This window comes from Cyclopterus lumpus, chromosome 6, assembly GCF_009769545.1.
Source record: "Cyclopterus lumpus isolate fCycLum1 chromosome 6, fCycLum1.pri, whole genome shotgun sequence".
Classification (NCBI taxonomy): domain Eukaryota; kingdom Metazoa; phylum Chordata; class Actinopteri; order Perciformes; family Cyclopteridae; genus Cyclopterus; species Cyclopterus lumpus.
This window is the reverse complement of record NC_046971.1, coordinates 18696714-18709985: the sequence shown is the minus strand read 5'-3', so window position 1 is coordinate 18709985 and position 13272 is coordinate 18696714. Positions and strand designations below refer to the sequence as shown.

The window sequence follows — 13272 nt, the reverse complement described above, 5'->3', positions numbered from 1 at the left end:
CGCTTCAATGATGAGTGTTAAAAGGCACAAGGAGATATTACAAGACTGTTTAAATGCAAATGCAACTGAATCATAATGAGCCAAGATAATGAGCTGCAGCAAAAACTTGACATTTCATGTCACAGCTTCACTATCTGGCCCCAAATCAATATGCCTGACAGGAGTAATATTTCACAGCCAGCAGTCATTATAAAATTGTGTAAGCTTAGGTAACTCCAGCGTGTCTTGACCATTAATAAGACATGTGGAATACTCAGATTGCCTGGGAACATCCTCGATACAAACAAATGCTTTTAAGAGACACCGTTTGCTCATCTCTTAAGTAGCATTTGCTCCACGAGACACAGTCTAATTTTAGCCCTTTCATTAAGTGCACATAGGGGCGGAGGGAAAAAGAGAGACAGCGCTTTCATTTTTCATTTGCTCTCTTTAGGGTGTTCGATAAACACCAGGGGAGGGAACATAATCAATATGGCACTGTGGCATTCATCATAAACAAGCACGGAAGCAGCAACATACAAGCTAAAGATGCATTCCAGCCTTGCAAATGAATCGAGCTGAATAAATCACTAACTTAAGTCTGTTTATGTGCCCTGAGAGGCAGCAGCAGAAAAGACAAGCTGAGGGAATGTTAATCCATTTAAATCACAGCAAGATGGGTTTTTTGTCGCATGCTCCACAGTGTGAGCTGGCTCGATATAGTTGGTGATAAAGAACTTTGTTTACTAAAGAGAGGGGTGTGGGAGAGAGAGCAGGAGTCGTAACGAAGCGCAATCTGGAAAACCTTGCAACGCGAAGCTCGGTGATTCCGGCGTAAGCCAAAAGTCAGCAGTTTCGATTCACAGACCGTACGGGATTGAAGCGGCAAAGGCACCGCAGGCTCAACCCCGGGAAACGGGAGGAAAGAGGAGAAGACAGAGGAGGACAGGAGTGAGAGGAAGCCTGGTAAAGGGATTCTTAAGGCCTGAAAGCCCCAGAATGCAAGGCAAGCAGGAAGTGGGGCTTGTCATGTGTGTAATCAGCACTTTGTGACAATCCCACAGGACCTGGGGCACAGACAGAAATGCAGGCAGACAGATATACATGCACCAAAGCAGAGAGGCAGGCCAGTAAGCATGGAAACGTACAGACAGACAGGAAGAACGGACAGAGAAAATAGAACAAAGAGACAAACAGCCGCTTATGGGCTGCTGAGCTGTTAAACTACTGACAGTTGGGCGTTTAAAATACAATTATTTGGTGAAGACAGCATTCGACTGGGTATGTAAGCAAGATGCCCCATTCGTGTGGTTGCTTGAGGCAGCGCGGCTTTCATTTTCCATTGTGATACGTATACATTCACTCGATGAATATTCCACACTGCATTCCTGATGCCATTTCTTTTTCCAATGGAAATGCCGTAAACCATCGCTAAAATAATTAGCATACTTGCATCTGACAGCATTAAAAAGTTATCTTGTCTCAAATACTGATGAGCGAGGCTTTACCTGGCTGTGCACAGTGTTCAGCTGGTTGTTGAAGGTCATGGTGAGGTTGGTGGAGGTGTTGGGGGCCACGTGGGTGATGAAGGGCGTCTTGCTCTGGTTGACTGTGTCGTACATGTTGACACGGCGCTTACAGATCTCCATGTTTTGGAAGCACGACTTCACACTGCACGGACAGAGAGGGAGGGAGAAGGAATAAGTGCTGTGCCCTGTGCCAGCGGCAGAAGTTACACCACTGTTTGAAGGATGATTGTGTACACAGGGCCCGTTTTCGGCACGTACTGTGTGCTGTGCGGGAAATCGAGGAGATGTGACATAGTGACAAAGGGGTGGTTGAGCGTTTCGATTGGGGTGATCCTCTTGTCCGCGTCGATGGTCAGCATCTTGGTTAGCAAGTCGATGAACTCCCTCCTGTCAGCCTTCTCTGCCAGCATTTCGCTCCCCTCCAGATCCGATGACATGTTCACCTGGAGGCACGGAAACAGACACACATGCGTCTTAGCATAAGACCCGGTTTAGTATTCGAGGACTCTCGTGTTTCTGCGGACGACAGAGAGAGAGAAAAAAAAAATCCCACAACCCATTCCCATAGAGGGGCCTATTAATACTCACAAGGCCTCATCAGTTAGGGTGTCAGGGTGAGTGTCACTGGACCCGGTGATAACCTTGCACCTTAGTGACATTATAAACATTTGCGCTGGTATTTCTAGCACCACTTGAAATATCTGCTGGCGCCCTCGCTGAGATTTTTATCTATTCCTGAGATGTGGAAACAAACAAAAACATGAGCCCAATAAATGTTGCCATTGGCTAGTCCTTTCACAAAGCACACCATTTTGCGAGAGCCTCTGAGACAGCTGACATTAGACAACTTAACTTAAATATGTTTTGAAGCAATTCTGGGAAGCTGCCTTGTGTTGCTTCATCTGTATTGCAGCTGCGGTTTGTGGATGAAGCCAGCAGGTTTTTGCTCGAATGAAAACCTACATAACTAACAGGGATTAATAAAGTTGTTAAGCAGGGGGACTAATTCTAGGGAATGGGTTTACTTTTACAAGTGGGGTGAGGTATGAAGGAAGTGGTCGTGATATAGCTAGTCTGGGTTTTAAGAGAACAAGCTGATTGTCAGGAAGTGCAAGGACAGAGACAGGGACAGAGGCACCAGACAGGCAGCCTTGTTTATTGTGACTGCCATGCAGAGGTAGCAGGGCTGTTTTTAATAAAGACGCAGCGCTTATCTGTAGGCCTGCTCCAGAGGCTATCAGATGTGCTGCCAGTCAACGCCGCAAATCTGATTCAATTCTCTTTCTCTATGCGGGTTATTCAGGCTCTGCAACCATTCCTCTCTGCTTGCCACCTCCGCTGGCTGTGATAAAGGAATAATCTGCAGAATGAGCTGAGACATAATCACGTTGTCCTCTGCGAGTGCAAGAGATGACTTTGGGAAATGTACACAGCTTGGTTGCACATGGATAGCAGGTGGGAGTTGGCTGAGGTGTGCCACAATAATCAGACTGGAGAAGCGGAAGCCCGAAGAGGAATAATTATTTTCCGATCAGCCATATTTAAAGATATGGGAATATACTGGGTAGAAAAAGGCATTTCCATGCTTCATTTTCTTTCAACTAATATGGTCAGCCTTGCGTGTTTTGCATGTCAACGGCTCTTCGCGGAGCCACGTCTGTGCCGTGGGGAGCACTTACATGCCACTCTTGAGGAAGGGAAGGGATGGCAGATGTCGAGCAGCGAGACAGACCGGGCTGCGCCTCAGGAGGTGTGGAGCTCGGCATGCAGGAGGCCGGCCTGTCTTATGCACAGCGCTACGACGTGTGCACCATTTACCCATAAGCTCAGCGGGAAGAGTAGCAGAAGATTGTTAAAGTGTATTTGCAAGTGTATGTAGTACAAAAAATGGTAAAGGCCATGCGGCCATGGCTTCACTCCTATCAACAGAGGTATTGAAGGTTTGCAGGCCTTCCTTCCATCTACATCAGGCCTGAAGCAGGAGCCTGCATTTGCTCTAAGTTCATCTCTGATTTACTCAAATTAGATCTACTTTTGACTAAAGCCTGCCCACGTTTCCCACAACTGAGAGGAGGTTCATTATCTCTTCCTGGCTCCCAGCCTCTTTGTCCTTCAGGGCCTTCAGCTAAATCATCCATTATACACGCGGAGACAGATGTCCACAATGCTGACTTGTTTATACGGTCGGGATAGTGAGATGGGGCAAAATAGTCCGTTTTCTCCCACATTAAGCTCGTGCAGCTCGGCTACATCGCCTTTGTAGTGATCTGAATCAGGCTGCTGCAGTGAGAGGAAGATGGGACACAGCGCTTGAAGCGTAGGAGACGGAGATGACCCAGGGGATACCATACCAGTGCAAGTTGGTTTCATTAAACTGCGTGTGTGTGTGTGTGTGTGTGTGTGTGCTGTAAACTCAACAAGCCCGGGCAACGATACTATCTTGTCCCAGCCGGCAGCATGTTATTCCAGACAGGCCTGAGAATGGCCCTGGGCGCTACTGGACAACCATAATTGTCTCCATCACTTAAGTCACTACTTATCCACATGGACAGTCTCCAGAAGCCGCTCCTGGTCGGGCACCAAGTCACCCCTTTTCAAAAAGAAATAATTCACCTGCTTAACTCTTATCTCTTGGCTCGTCATTATCAGAGGAAGGATCGAGGCGCATGATGACATGAGAGTACTGTCACAGATTCGAGGGGCCCTGGGAAAAACATTGTAATTTTCCATCTGCCGTATCTGTCGGCAGAACCAGTATTTGGCCAAGTAAGGGTGAACAAAACAACACTTAATATCATCTCCCTGTCAGGCACGTCCTATCAAAATGTAATGGCTCCATGTGAACTTTCCCACCGTGGAGAGACCAATTCACTCTGAGTCATAGAGGAAGAGTGACATTAGATGTAGCTGCATTCAGTAGCCTGGGCTTTCCCATATAGAAGTCGTATTATAATACTAGTCACTTCCTGGGCTTAAACAAGAGCTTCTTAACAAGCAGATCCCCACAGGTGACATGCAGGGCTGCAGGGAGAGAGGGGTTAACCAGCTGAGTCATGAAGACACAACATGGTGCGGGTCCCACTGAGCTGGTCTGAAAAACAGGTGGGGAAATGTGTGTGTGTATGTGTGTGTGTAGGTGTGTGTGTAGGTGTGTGTGTGTGTGTACTATTGACGTACAATGTACAAACACTCACTCCAGCTTAAATAAGAAAGCAAACTGTATATATATATATATGTATATATATATATATATATATATATATATATATATATACATTAACCACCCTTACCACATGCTCAGCTTAAATGCCTGTAACTTATTATATAGCGGTTATGCAAAATGAAGAGCAGGGGCAGAGTTGAGGAGGTGTTCCAGTGAACAGCTGCTTTCATTTCACTTTGTGAACTTTCTTTAGAGAAGCAGGGCTACACGGCATCTGGAGATCAGGCCTTGGCAGCATCAATATTTAAAAGGATTTCAAATATTTGATGGATCATTCTCGGGATGTGATGGATCAAACTGACCCCGGGACCTGAGTAGACCCAACACTCGAAGCTTCAAATGCGTGACAGGTGGATGTGAGTCAAGCAATAGAATATATATATTGTACGATTGGTGGGGAAAGGGTTGTGCTTTGTGTTACTGAAACAGCATACCTGCGCCATATCATCCAAGCAGTTGAAGATGTACTTGCGAGCCTCCTTGGATTTGATCCCCGTTTCACCCTCGTGGTCCTCTTGAGTCTGCAGGAGACAAGAAGCAGATGTTCCTCTCAAATCCCATCACACTTCCCCTCTGGAAATGCACTATTTACATTTGGCTCATTATAGCCTCTTGTTGTTGATGTGCAGCAGGACTCGGCTTGCCCTCCGAGCAACCCTGGGGTAGCACACAAACACTCATCTAACAGTCAGGCAAGATGGGGGAGACGGGGGAGACGGCATGTGGAGGCACACACTCTATCACCGAGATGACATGCAGAATGTAAACTGTTACATGCACACAGACACACTTGTGCATACGGACACACTTGGACACAGGTGATCACTCTTTTTCAGAGGTTCTTACAAATGTTCACAAAACTAATCCGAGTTGACTTTAGAAGGCTGAACACATGAGATTTTTAATTACAGTCAGCAAAGCGATGCAGCTACTGTTATGTGGAAACACATGGCAAGGTCAAATTAAAGCTGAGCAATCACTCTTCAGAGTGGAAAAAAGTCGTCAGGATGCCTTCACGTTTGATTTTCCACAAAGTAAAGAGACGAGTTACAGCAGAGGTGTCGGGTCGGTGTCTTCCTTTCATCACTGCTGTCATCTCTTATCTTCATTACCTCAAAGACCCCCTTATTCAACAACAATGTGTTCTAAAAAGCCCCCCTAAGCCCAAATGCTATACAGTTTTTTTTAGAGAGGACTGAGAAAAACATGAAGAGGTGGCTGACTTGAGAGCATTTACTATGTGCTCTATGTCGCTATATGACTTAATTTAAAGGGCAATCATCATGGTGTGTTACTGGGATTCAAACCAGGCAAACGCACTAGGCTCGTAGAAAAAAAGGCAATCCGGATCAAACACTGTAAAGACATCACTACCCTGCAGGACAAAAGTTCAACTTAAGTTAATGAGGGTAATGTAGGCCACTCCCCACGGAGTGGCCTACATGGAGGGACAGTGGAAGGGGTTGGAGCAGTAGCCCTCTATACTGGAATCATCAGGCTGGGCTTCCTTTTGCCAAATTCTTTCACAGAGATCCACTTTTCTCTCATTACCCTCTGACTTTCTTTATAGCCAGGGTCGTCAGTGCCTCACATAGAGCGCGCCAGAGTGTCGTAGAATATTAATAACAGATATTGCGGGGCAAAAATAGCACCTGCTCTTAAAAGGATGTTCTTGGTGCTGCAGGAAGGCATGTGTGTGTTTGTGTGCATGCATGGTTATCATTCCAGCCGTACCTTAAGTCTCCACAGAGGATAGGTGGAGTCGGGGTCTCTGTTGAAGAACCTGGTGGTTTTCGTGCCCGCACTCAACAGATACTCTGCAGGCAACCCCTGTGTCTGTGAGATGTACCGGGTCTGCAAGACAGAAGATGAAAAATGCATGTGAGGCTTTTCGTTGTATTGAATCGGGGAGCCCGGTGAATGTAAAACAAAAAAAGGCTAACACTTTGGGATTGATGTTCTTTTTTGGCAGATGGAAGATCTATGCAGAAATTAACTTCTCCAGAATTATCTGGCTGCAAACATGACCTCAGCTCAAGAGTCTAAGATTGATTTGAGACTTGTAAATGAGACACTTTGCAAAGTTTTCGGGCTTGTGAAAAATCAGGTGGGCTTGTTCAGTGATGGAGCACGACTTGCTCAAGGTTTCCCCCGCTGAGCCTCGTCTGACTGATAGAGAAGGGGGAACGCGGCGATGTCTTGCTCTGGAGCACAGGGGCTGCGCTAATTGGACAAGTGGCTCTGTGGCATCTGTTCAGATAAACAGGGAGGCTGCGCAAAAATCACCAGGGGCTGTCAGGGGGATTGGAGAAGCACCCCACCCTCACAGACACGCTCACAAGCGCACACTCGTGGAGCGAGAACACACGCGAGTGCATACACGTAATTAGAACTGCACATGAAGTCAGATTCGTGATTATGTGAGCACCCAGAAACGCAGGATTATGAGTTGCACAGAGGTCAGGAGACAGTTTGATCGGTCCAAGTGATCGTTATATGTTACCTGATCGTACTCTGAGGCTCCGGGGTAGAGGGGCCATCCCAGGAAGAGCTCGGCTATCACACAGCCCAGGGACCACATGTCTATGGCCTCGCAGAACGGCAGGCCCAGGATGATCTCTGGTGCCCTGTGTATGGAGAAAAAACACACACACACACACAGCATAGTTAGAAATCGGACATAAATGTATAAGACCCCACAAAACAGAGCTGTGCTGTAACTGGCATGGACTCAGACAAATGAGCCCAGCGCAGTACACACAGGTCAGAAGGGGAAATAATCTAATGTTGGCCAATAAGATCTAATTGGACAACATACACACAGATGATTACATTTGGTTTTGCACACAAGCACACTTTTCCACACCAAGACTGACAATCAATCAATCAATCAATCAATCAATCCATTAATCTTCAATCTCTGAAGGCTGTAGTGTTATCTTAACATTGATCTCTCAATGTAGCCTTGTGCAGTAGGTTGTCATCTTTTCACATCACTTGGTTTTCAAGGTGCCACATGGCAGATAACTGATTGATAAACACGCTCTGCGTAAAAGTAGAAGGGTGTGTTTACAGAGTTACACGGTCCACAGACACAAAGCAATGTGGAAGCAATTCTGCCATCAAAAAAAGATTATGTGGCGCATGCAATGAGCTTCATCCTGGCTTTTAGTGGGCTGTATCTGAGTTAATAATGCTAACGCTTAATTCCTAGACACTGGCTTTTTACGAGTCATACACTCCAACAGTGATGAACAAAGAGACCATTTCAGTGGAAGAGGAGATAAACATCTAGGATTTGATAAAAGAAAAGATATACCGCTTAAGTTATTTGAGTAGCACTGCAGTCCGAAACAATTGCCAACTTCCATTCAACATGTTTTATATCCTGTCAGAAAGACTAATACACTTCTTGTGAGCACACGTCTCTGATGGGGCTTAAAATAACCAAGAACACAATCCAAAGCCCTTTCAAGAGGTTTTCTGGCTGTCATCAACACATGGGGAAACATGTTTTGGACTTATTAGTGAAAGTTCGCCACGCTATAACTTCAATCTAGACTTAACTGCTGAATCCTTCTCTATGTATTAATAACATATTAACAGCATGACACAGGGATCACGGGATCTTAAGGCTGATCTTGGAAAGTTTCACATTCATGGCTTAGTTCACAATGCTGATTGCTGTGACTATGGTAACTAGGCTGGAGCACCCCCACCCCCCACCCCGCCTGAGCCGAGGCGGACTCTGGCAGGGTCGCAGAGAGAGAAGCGGTCCCAATGGTACTGCAGGTACCAGGAAAACAGAGAATATGGAAAGCAGCATGGGGTCCACTATAGGACTTTATATGATCGTTCGGGAGGGACGCGGTCCGAGGGCTGCAGGGGGGATTTGGAGGAGAATTAATGAACATACCTCACATACTTAAAAGCTCATTTAGAACTGTAGCTCCCTGCCCTCTATTCATTGCTCGTCGGAAACAGAAAGACAGAAGAAGCCACAAGTATAGACAATGAGATGCCAGATAAGAAAAATAAAACCCAGAACCAGTTCAAGAGAGGCCCAGGCACAAATAAACCAAATGTGGGGGGGAGCAGTGAAGAGCTCCTGTCACAGAAGGTGGTTATTGGGGTCTGCAGGGCAGCAGGGGAACAGCCACCAAGACAACACGCTAGCAACAGTATCTCGGGGCACCATTACACACCAATACAAAGAAACCTTCACAGACAATGAGCCGAGACGTCTTTCAAGGGGCTGCCAGAGAGGCATAAAGGAGTCTGCTTTGAGGCGATAGCAGAGGGGAAGAGCGAGGCCTGCCGATGGTGGGAAAGAGACGGGAGACCCGGACCGGGGAAAGGTAGACCATATGAGTAAACTACAGGATGGTTGAGAGTCCATCGTACCATCAGCGGGAGCTGTACTCAATCAAACATGAGGAACCCACATGCACATGCTAATAACACACACTTAACCGTCTCGTTATCCAGAATTACTTTGGAGTTTAAAGGCTCCAGAAACTGAAGCCAAATCACTTCAACAGTGTAATGACAACCTCTCCTTGACATACACAGAGACGTTTGTGAAGATGATGCTCTATTTATATATTCAAATATAACTGTTGGTACTTTCAAATCATTGCTCGTCACGCTGTCTGTGCAGGGGTTGATAATAGAAACAAGCAACACTCCATCATCTTCACACATGTTGTGTTTTCTACCTATGCAATATGTTAACGATATAATGAAACCAACGTACTGCGGCAGCACAGCAGTTCGGCGCTGCATTTGTCATTTAAATAGGACTCATTCCGACACAAAAACACAAAACACATCTTATTTGTTCTCTTTGACTTTGAGAAAACCCAGATGTGTATGAGCCATTGTGAGCTCCAAGAAGAGGCTGTTCTCACAACATAAAGCTGTTTTTTGACTCAGCTGCTAGAAAATTCTCCCCATCAAAACACATTGTGGAGATGAAAGCCACAGGAAACCCTTTCATCAGATGGTCCTCCAGATCACTGGGACTCCTGCGGACACACACAGACCCCAGGACCTTCATCTTTTCCACTTTTTTTGTATTACCAAGACACTGAACTAAGTCACTTCAAACACTAGTCCCCACCGTGGTATGTAATTCACACAGGATGTCAAAGAAAGGTGGCTTTCATAGCAGACAACTTCAACAGAATGTACTTTCATTAGACCAGAATTAGGTATTCGGCTTTACTGCAATGTTTCTATTCATGTGTGTATGAATAGCTGTGTGCCATGACCACATGGACTTTGCCCTTGAGTGTGATGGTGAGATTTGCTAGTGTTGATGTTATGCTTGGATCCATTTCAGACTGAACCATCCTGGGTTATGCTCCAGTGCTCCACTTAGGCTGTTCTCATGGCTCCTCTGCCTCTCACAGAAAGCTCCTACCGTTCAGCGAAAGTCAGAGAGAGACAGAGAAAGAGAGAGACAAAGAGAGCAAAAGAAGGGAGGAAGGAAGAGAGAGGGAGTAACATTGTTGCTCATGATATGAAACCACAAATGCAAATGTGCCCCTACCAATGCACCGCTGCCATCGCATGCAAAGCGCCCCACAGCTGCTGCTGATGCAGGCCTTTTGCTGGCAGTGATAAACAGCACACACATCTGCGCAGCTCACAAACCTTGCTCCTTTCCTGTCCCCCTTTCCTTCCTAAAGTAGCAGAGCACATGAGAATGACAATTTATGCAGATAGGGCCATTTCAGTTCTTGACGCTAGAGGGGATGTCATAGCTAATCTCTATTGAAAGTTTTAAAAACAGCACACGAGCAGCCAGATGTTAGGTTGACACATTTTTTGACTATTTGTTTAAAGGAATTCTGGGGTGTATCAAGACTTGACTTATTCGCTCAAAACCCCAAAAAAGAAATCAGAAGAGTAATGTTTTAAAGGAAATTACTGTTTTGTCTATCAGTGATTTTTGTGGGTCAAAGACAGAACACCATTAGAGTCTGTAGCCATGCTCCTGTACTATAGGGGGACTTAATCAGCATGCTAACGTGCTCATTAAGGCGAGGCGACCGTGCTGATGTTCAGCAGGTAAAATGGTCACCATCTTAGTTCAGCATGTTATTAAGTATTTACACAAAAATAACCAATACATAATGTGACCAAATTCCTTTCCATTGTTGAGACAAACAAATGTAAACCTCATGGTGACGCTGGAGGGAAATCAGAGGATCAAATTGCCATCCATACTGCCACATCCCGAGTATGGCTAGAAACTACATCCTTGCCTCCTGGTCATTTCTATAATCAAGGTGCTTGGATACACAATCTGAGCGAGCTCCATTCAGCTGACACTGCCAATGTATCACCCTTTAAGCTGCACCCCACCTAGCTCATCTCCAGTTGGCATGGCTACCACAGACAGTGCCCCTCAGAGGGTGGTGGTGAGCTTCTCGCTGCAGACCATAGATGTCAAATAGAGCACAGACGGTGTGCAAACCACCGGCTAGCCAGAGGCTTTCTCTGGATCTCAATGGGGACACAACTGCATGAGAAGCCACAGTGTTCGGGCTAGTGGTTCTGACAGCACTGGCCCTTGACAAAAGAAAGAGGGAGGTTGAGATGGGTGAGGGAGGCAGAGAGAGAGAGAGAGAGAGAGAGAGAGAGAGAGGGAGAGTCTGCCTGACATCCTCCCAGCTGGCCTGGTCATTGATGAGTCCCAGTCCCCTTGGGAGCCAGAGATGGCACGACTCATGAATGGAGCCTTTCTTCCGCCACCCCAGCCCACCCCTACACCTCAGCCCCTTCACCCGCCCCCCTCTACCATCGCAGCCAACCCCTACACCTCACCATTCACCCCCTCCTTACGACCCCACTGCCAGCAAAAAAACCTTCAAACCCCTCAAACTAGGGCGCCAAGGTCCGGATAGCGCCCCCTCCCCTGCTCGCCTGTCCGCCCTCTACTCTGGTGAACTGTGCCTGCGCTTGGCCGGCCTGCCAGCCCACACACACACACATGAACACACAAGCAGACACACACTCATTGCTGACATCACAGGCTGTGTGCATGTCAGGATGTATCCATCAGGCTGACCTTCCCTTAGCTTGGCTCCAGACGGGAGACTGATGGATCCCGGACCCCCGCAGCATTTAGAAACACACACACACACACACACACACAAACACACAAACACACAGGGGTCAGCCAGTCAGAGGTAATGGGTTTGATCTCTGTCCTCTCTGTTGCGAAGACTTCATCATGCAAGTATGTTTTATTCAATAGGCAGGCAGGCAGTTATAAGTAAAGAGCAGCATGTATACTGGAGGTAAATAAGATCTTATACTGGGTATGTTGAGGGCAGTGCTGTGACATAGTGCTGGTTGGAGAGAGACAGTCATCCAGTGCTAAAAAGGAAAAGCACTTCACGAGAAAAGAGCCTGCCATTAAGTTTTCTCCCCCCTATCTGCTTCTCCTCTGTCCCTTTCCTCCCTTCGCTTTGCCTCTTTCCCTCGCTCCATGCCACGGTCTGCCCTTCCTTGCCTAATGTAAAAGGCTCGGGCTGGTGCTGTGAATGACTCCCTTCCTCCCGCGGGCAAATCATCTACATATTCATGCCCTCAAAAGTTCCTCTGCAACCTCTTTGAAGACGCACCATAGAGAAACACTTTTCTAGATATATTGCATGGAGGTCGCTGACTGTGAAATCAATGTGCAGAGCTTTATCCCCTACCGTGCACCTGTGGCTCGCAGGAGCTCGCCTATACCTCTCCAATCGCTCCACCTGCTCCCATCACATCAGAAAATGCCGCACTGCACATAAGCAAAGCATGGCAGTACTCATTCAAATGCACATTTATCTAGGCAGGGGCTGTAGACGCCATTTCAATTTAGAGACCGTGTGGTCCAGGTGGTTTAGGGCTGGAAATGAGGAGGGTTGTATCTGGACAAGGTACATTATTTTCCCAGAGTCCTTGAGAAATGTCTCGCTCTCTTAGCAGGGGATACATTCCTGGTGCTCAAGGTCCTGAAAGCAGGCTTTCCTCTCTCTTTTTCTTTCTCTCGCTCTCAGAAAAAAGGCATGGCGAAAGCGCTGACGAGGCTGTCACTGTTTTACTTGTTAAAGTACCCGTGTTGCTCTAGCAATCCATTACAACAAGGCACACGAAGGCCCATGGAAGGAAAGAAGGAGAGAGGGTGTTTCATACAAGAGGGAGGGGGTCGATATCCAGAAAACATGGCCAATGGGACTGTTAATGCAAAAAGCAACAGGGAAACTTGCAGACACATATTCAACACATGCAACCTCACCTTCAACAGAAGCTGTAATGCACGTTAGCACGTTAAATGCACCATAGCAGGCTAATAAAATATGAGTGACAACTGCGTGTATGCTTGTGCTGATTCAACACAAGCTGAAGTACAGTTCAGCTGAGAAGCCTAACAGGGAGTTCTCCTTCTACCTGAGAGATAGATAGATAGATAGATAGATAGATAGATAGATAGATAGATAGATAGATAGATAGATAGATAGATAGATAGATAGATAGATAGATAGA

The 13272-nt window shown here is 46.5% G+C and overlaps 1 protein-coding gene across 5 annotated transcripts in view; it reads right to left on the bottom strand.

The window, feature by feature from the left end:
* The window catches only part of hipk2 (homeodomain interacting protein kinase 2), a 70469-nt gene that overhangs the window by 16454 nt on the left and 40743 nt on the right, over window positions 1–13272 (bottom strand). For all 5 annotated transcript variants that reach the window (XM_034534434.1, XM_034534435.1, XM_034534438.1 and 2 more), the window contains exons 3-7: window positions 7235–7358; window positions 6466–6585; window positions 5166–5252; window positions 1767–1951; window positions 1488–1650 (exon numbers count right to left, since the gene is read on the bottom strand). In XM_034534434.1, the coding sequence (XP_034390325.1) occupies window positions 1488–1650; window positions 1767–1951; window positions 5166–5252; window positions 6466–6585; window positions 7235–7358 (679 nt within the window). The remainder of the gene's footprint in view (window positions 1–1487; window positions 1651–1766; window positions 1952–5165; window positions 5253–6465; window positions 6586–7234; window positions 7359–13272) is intronic.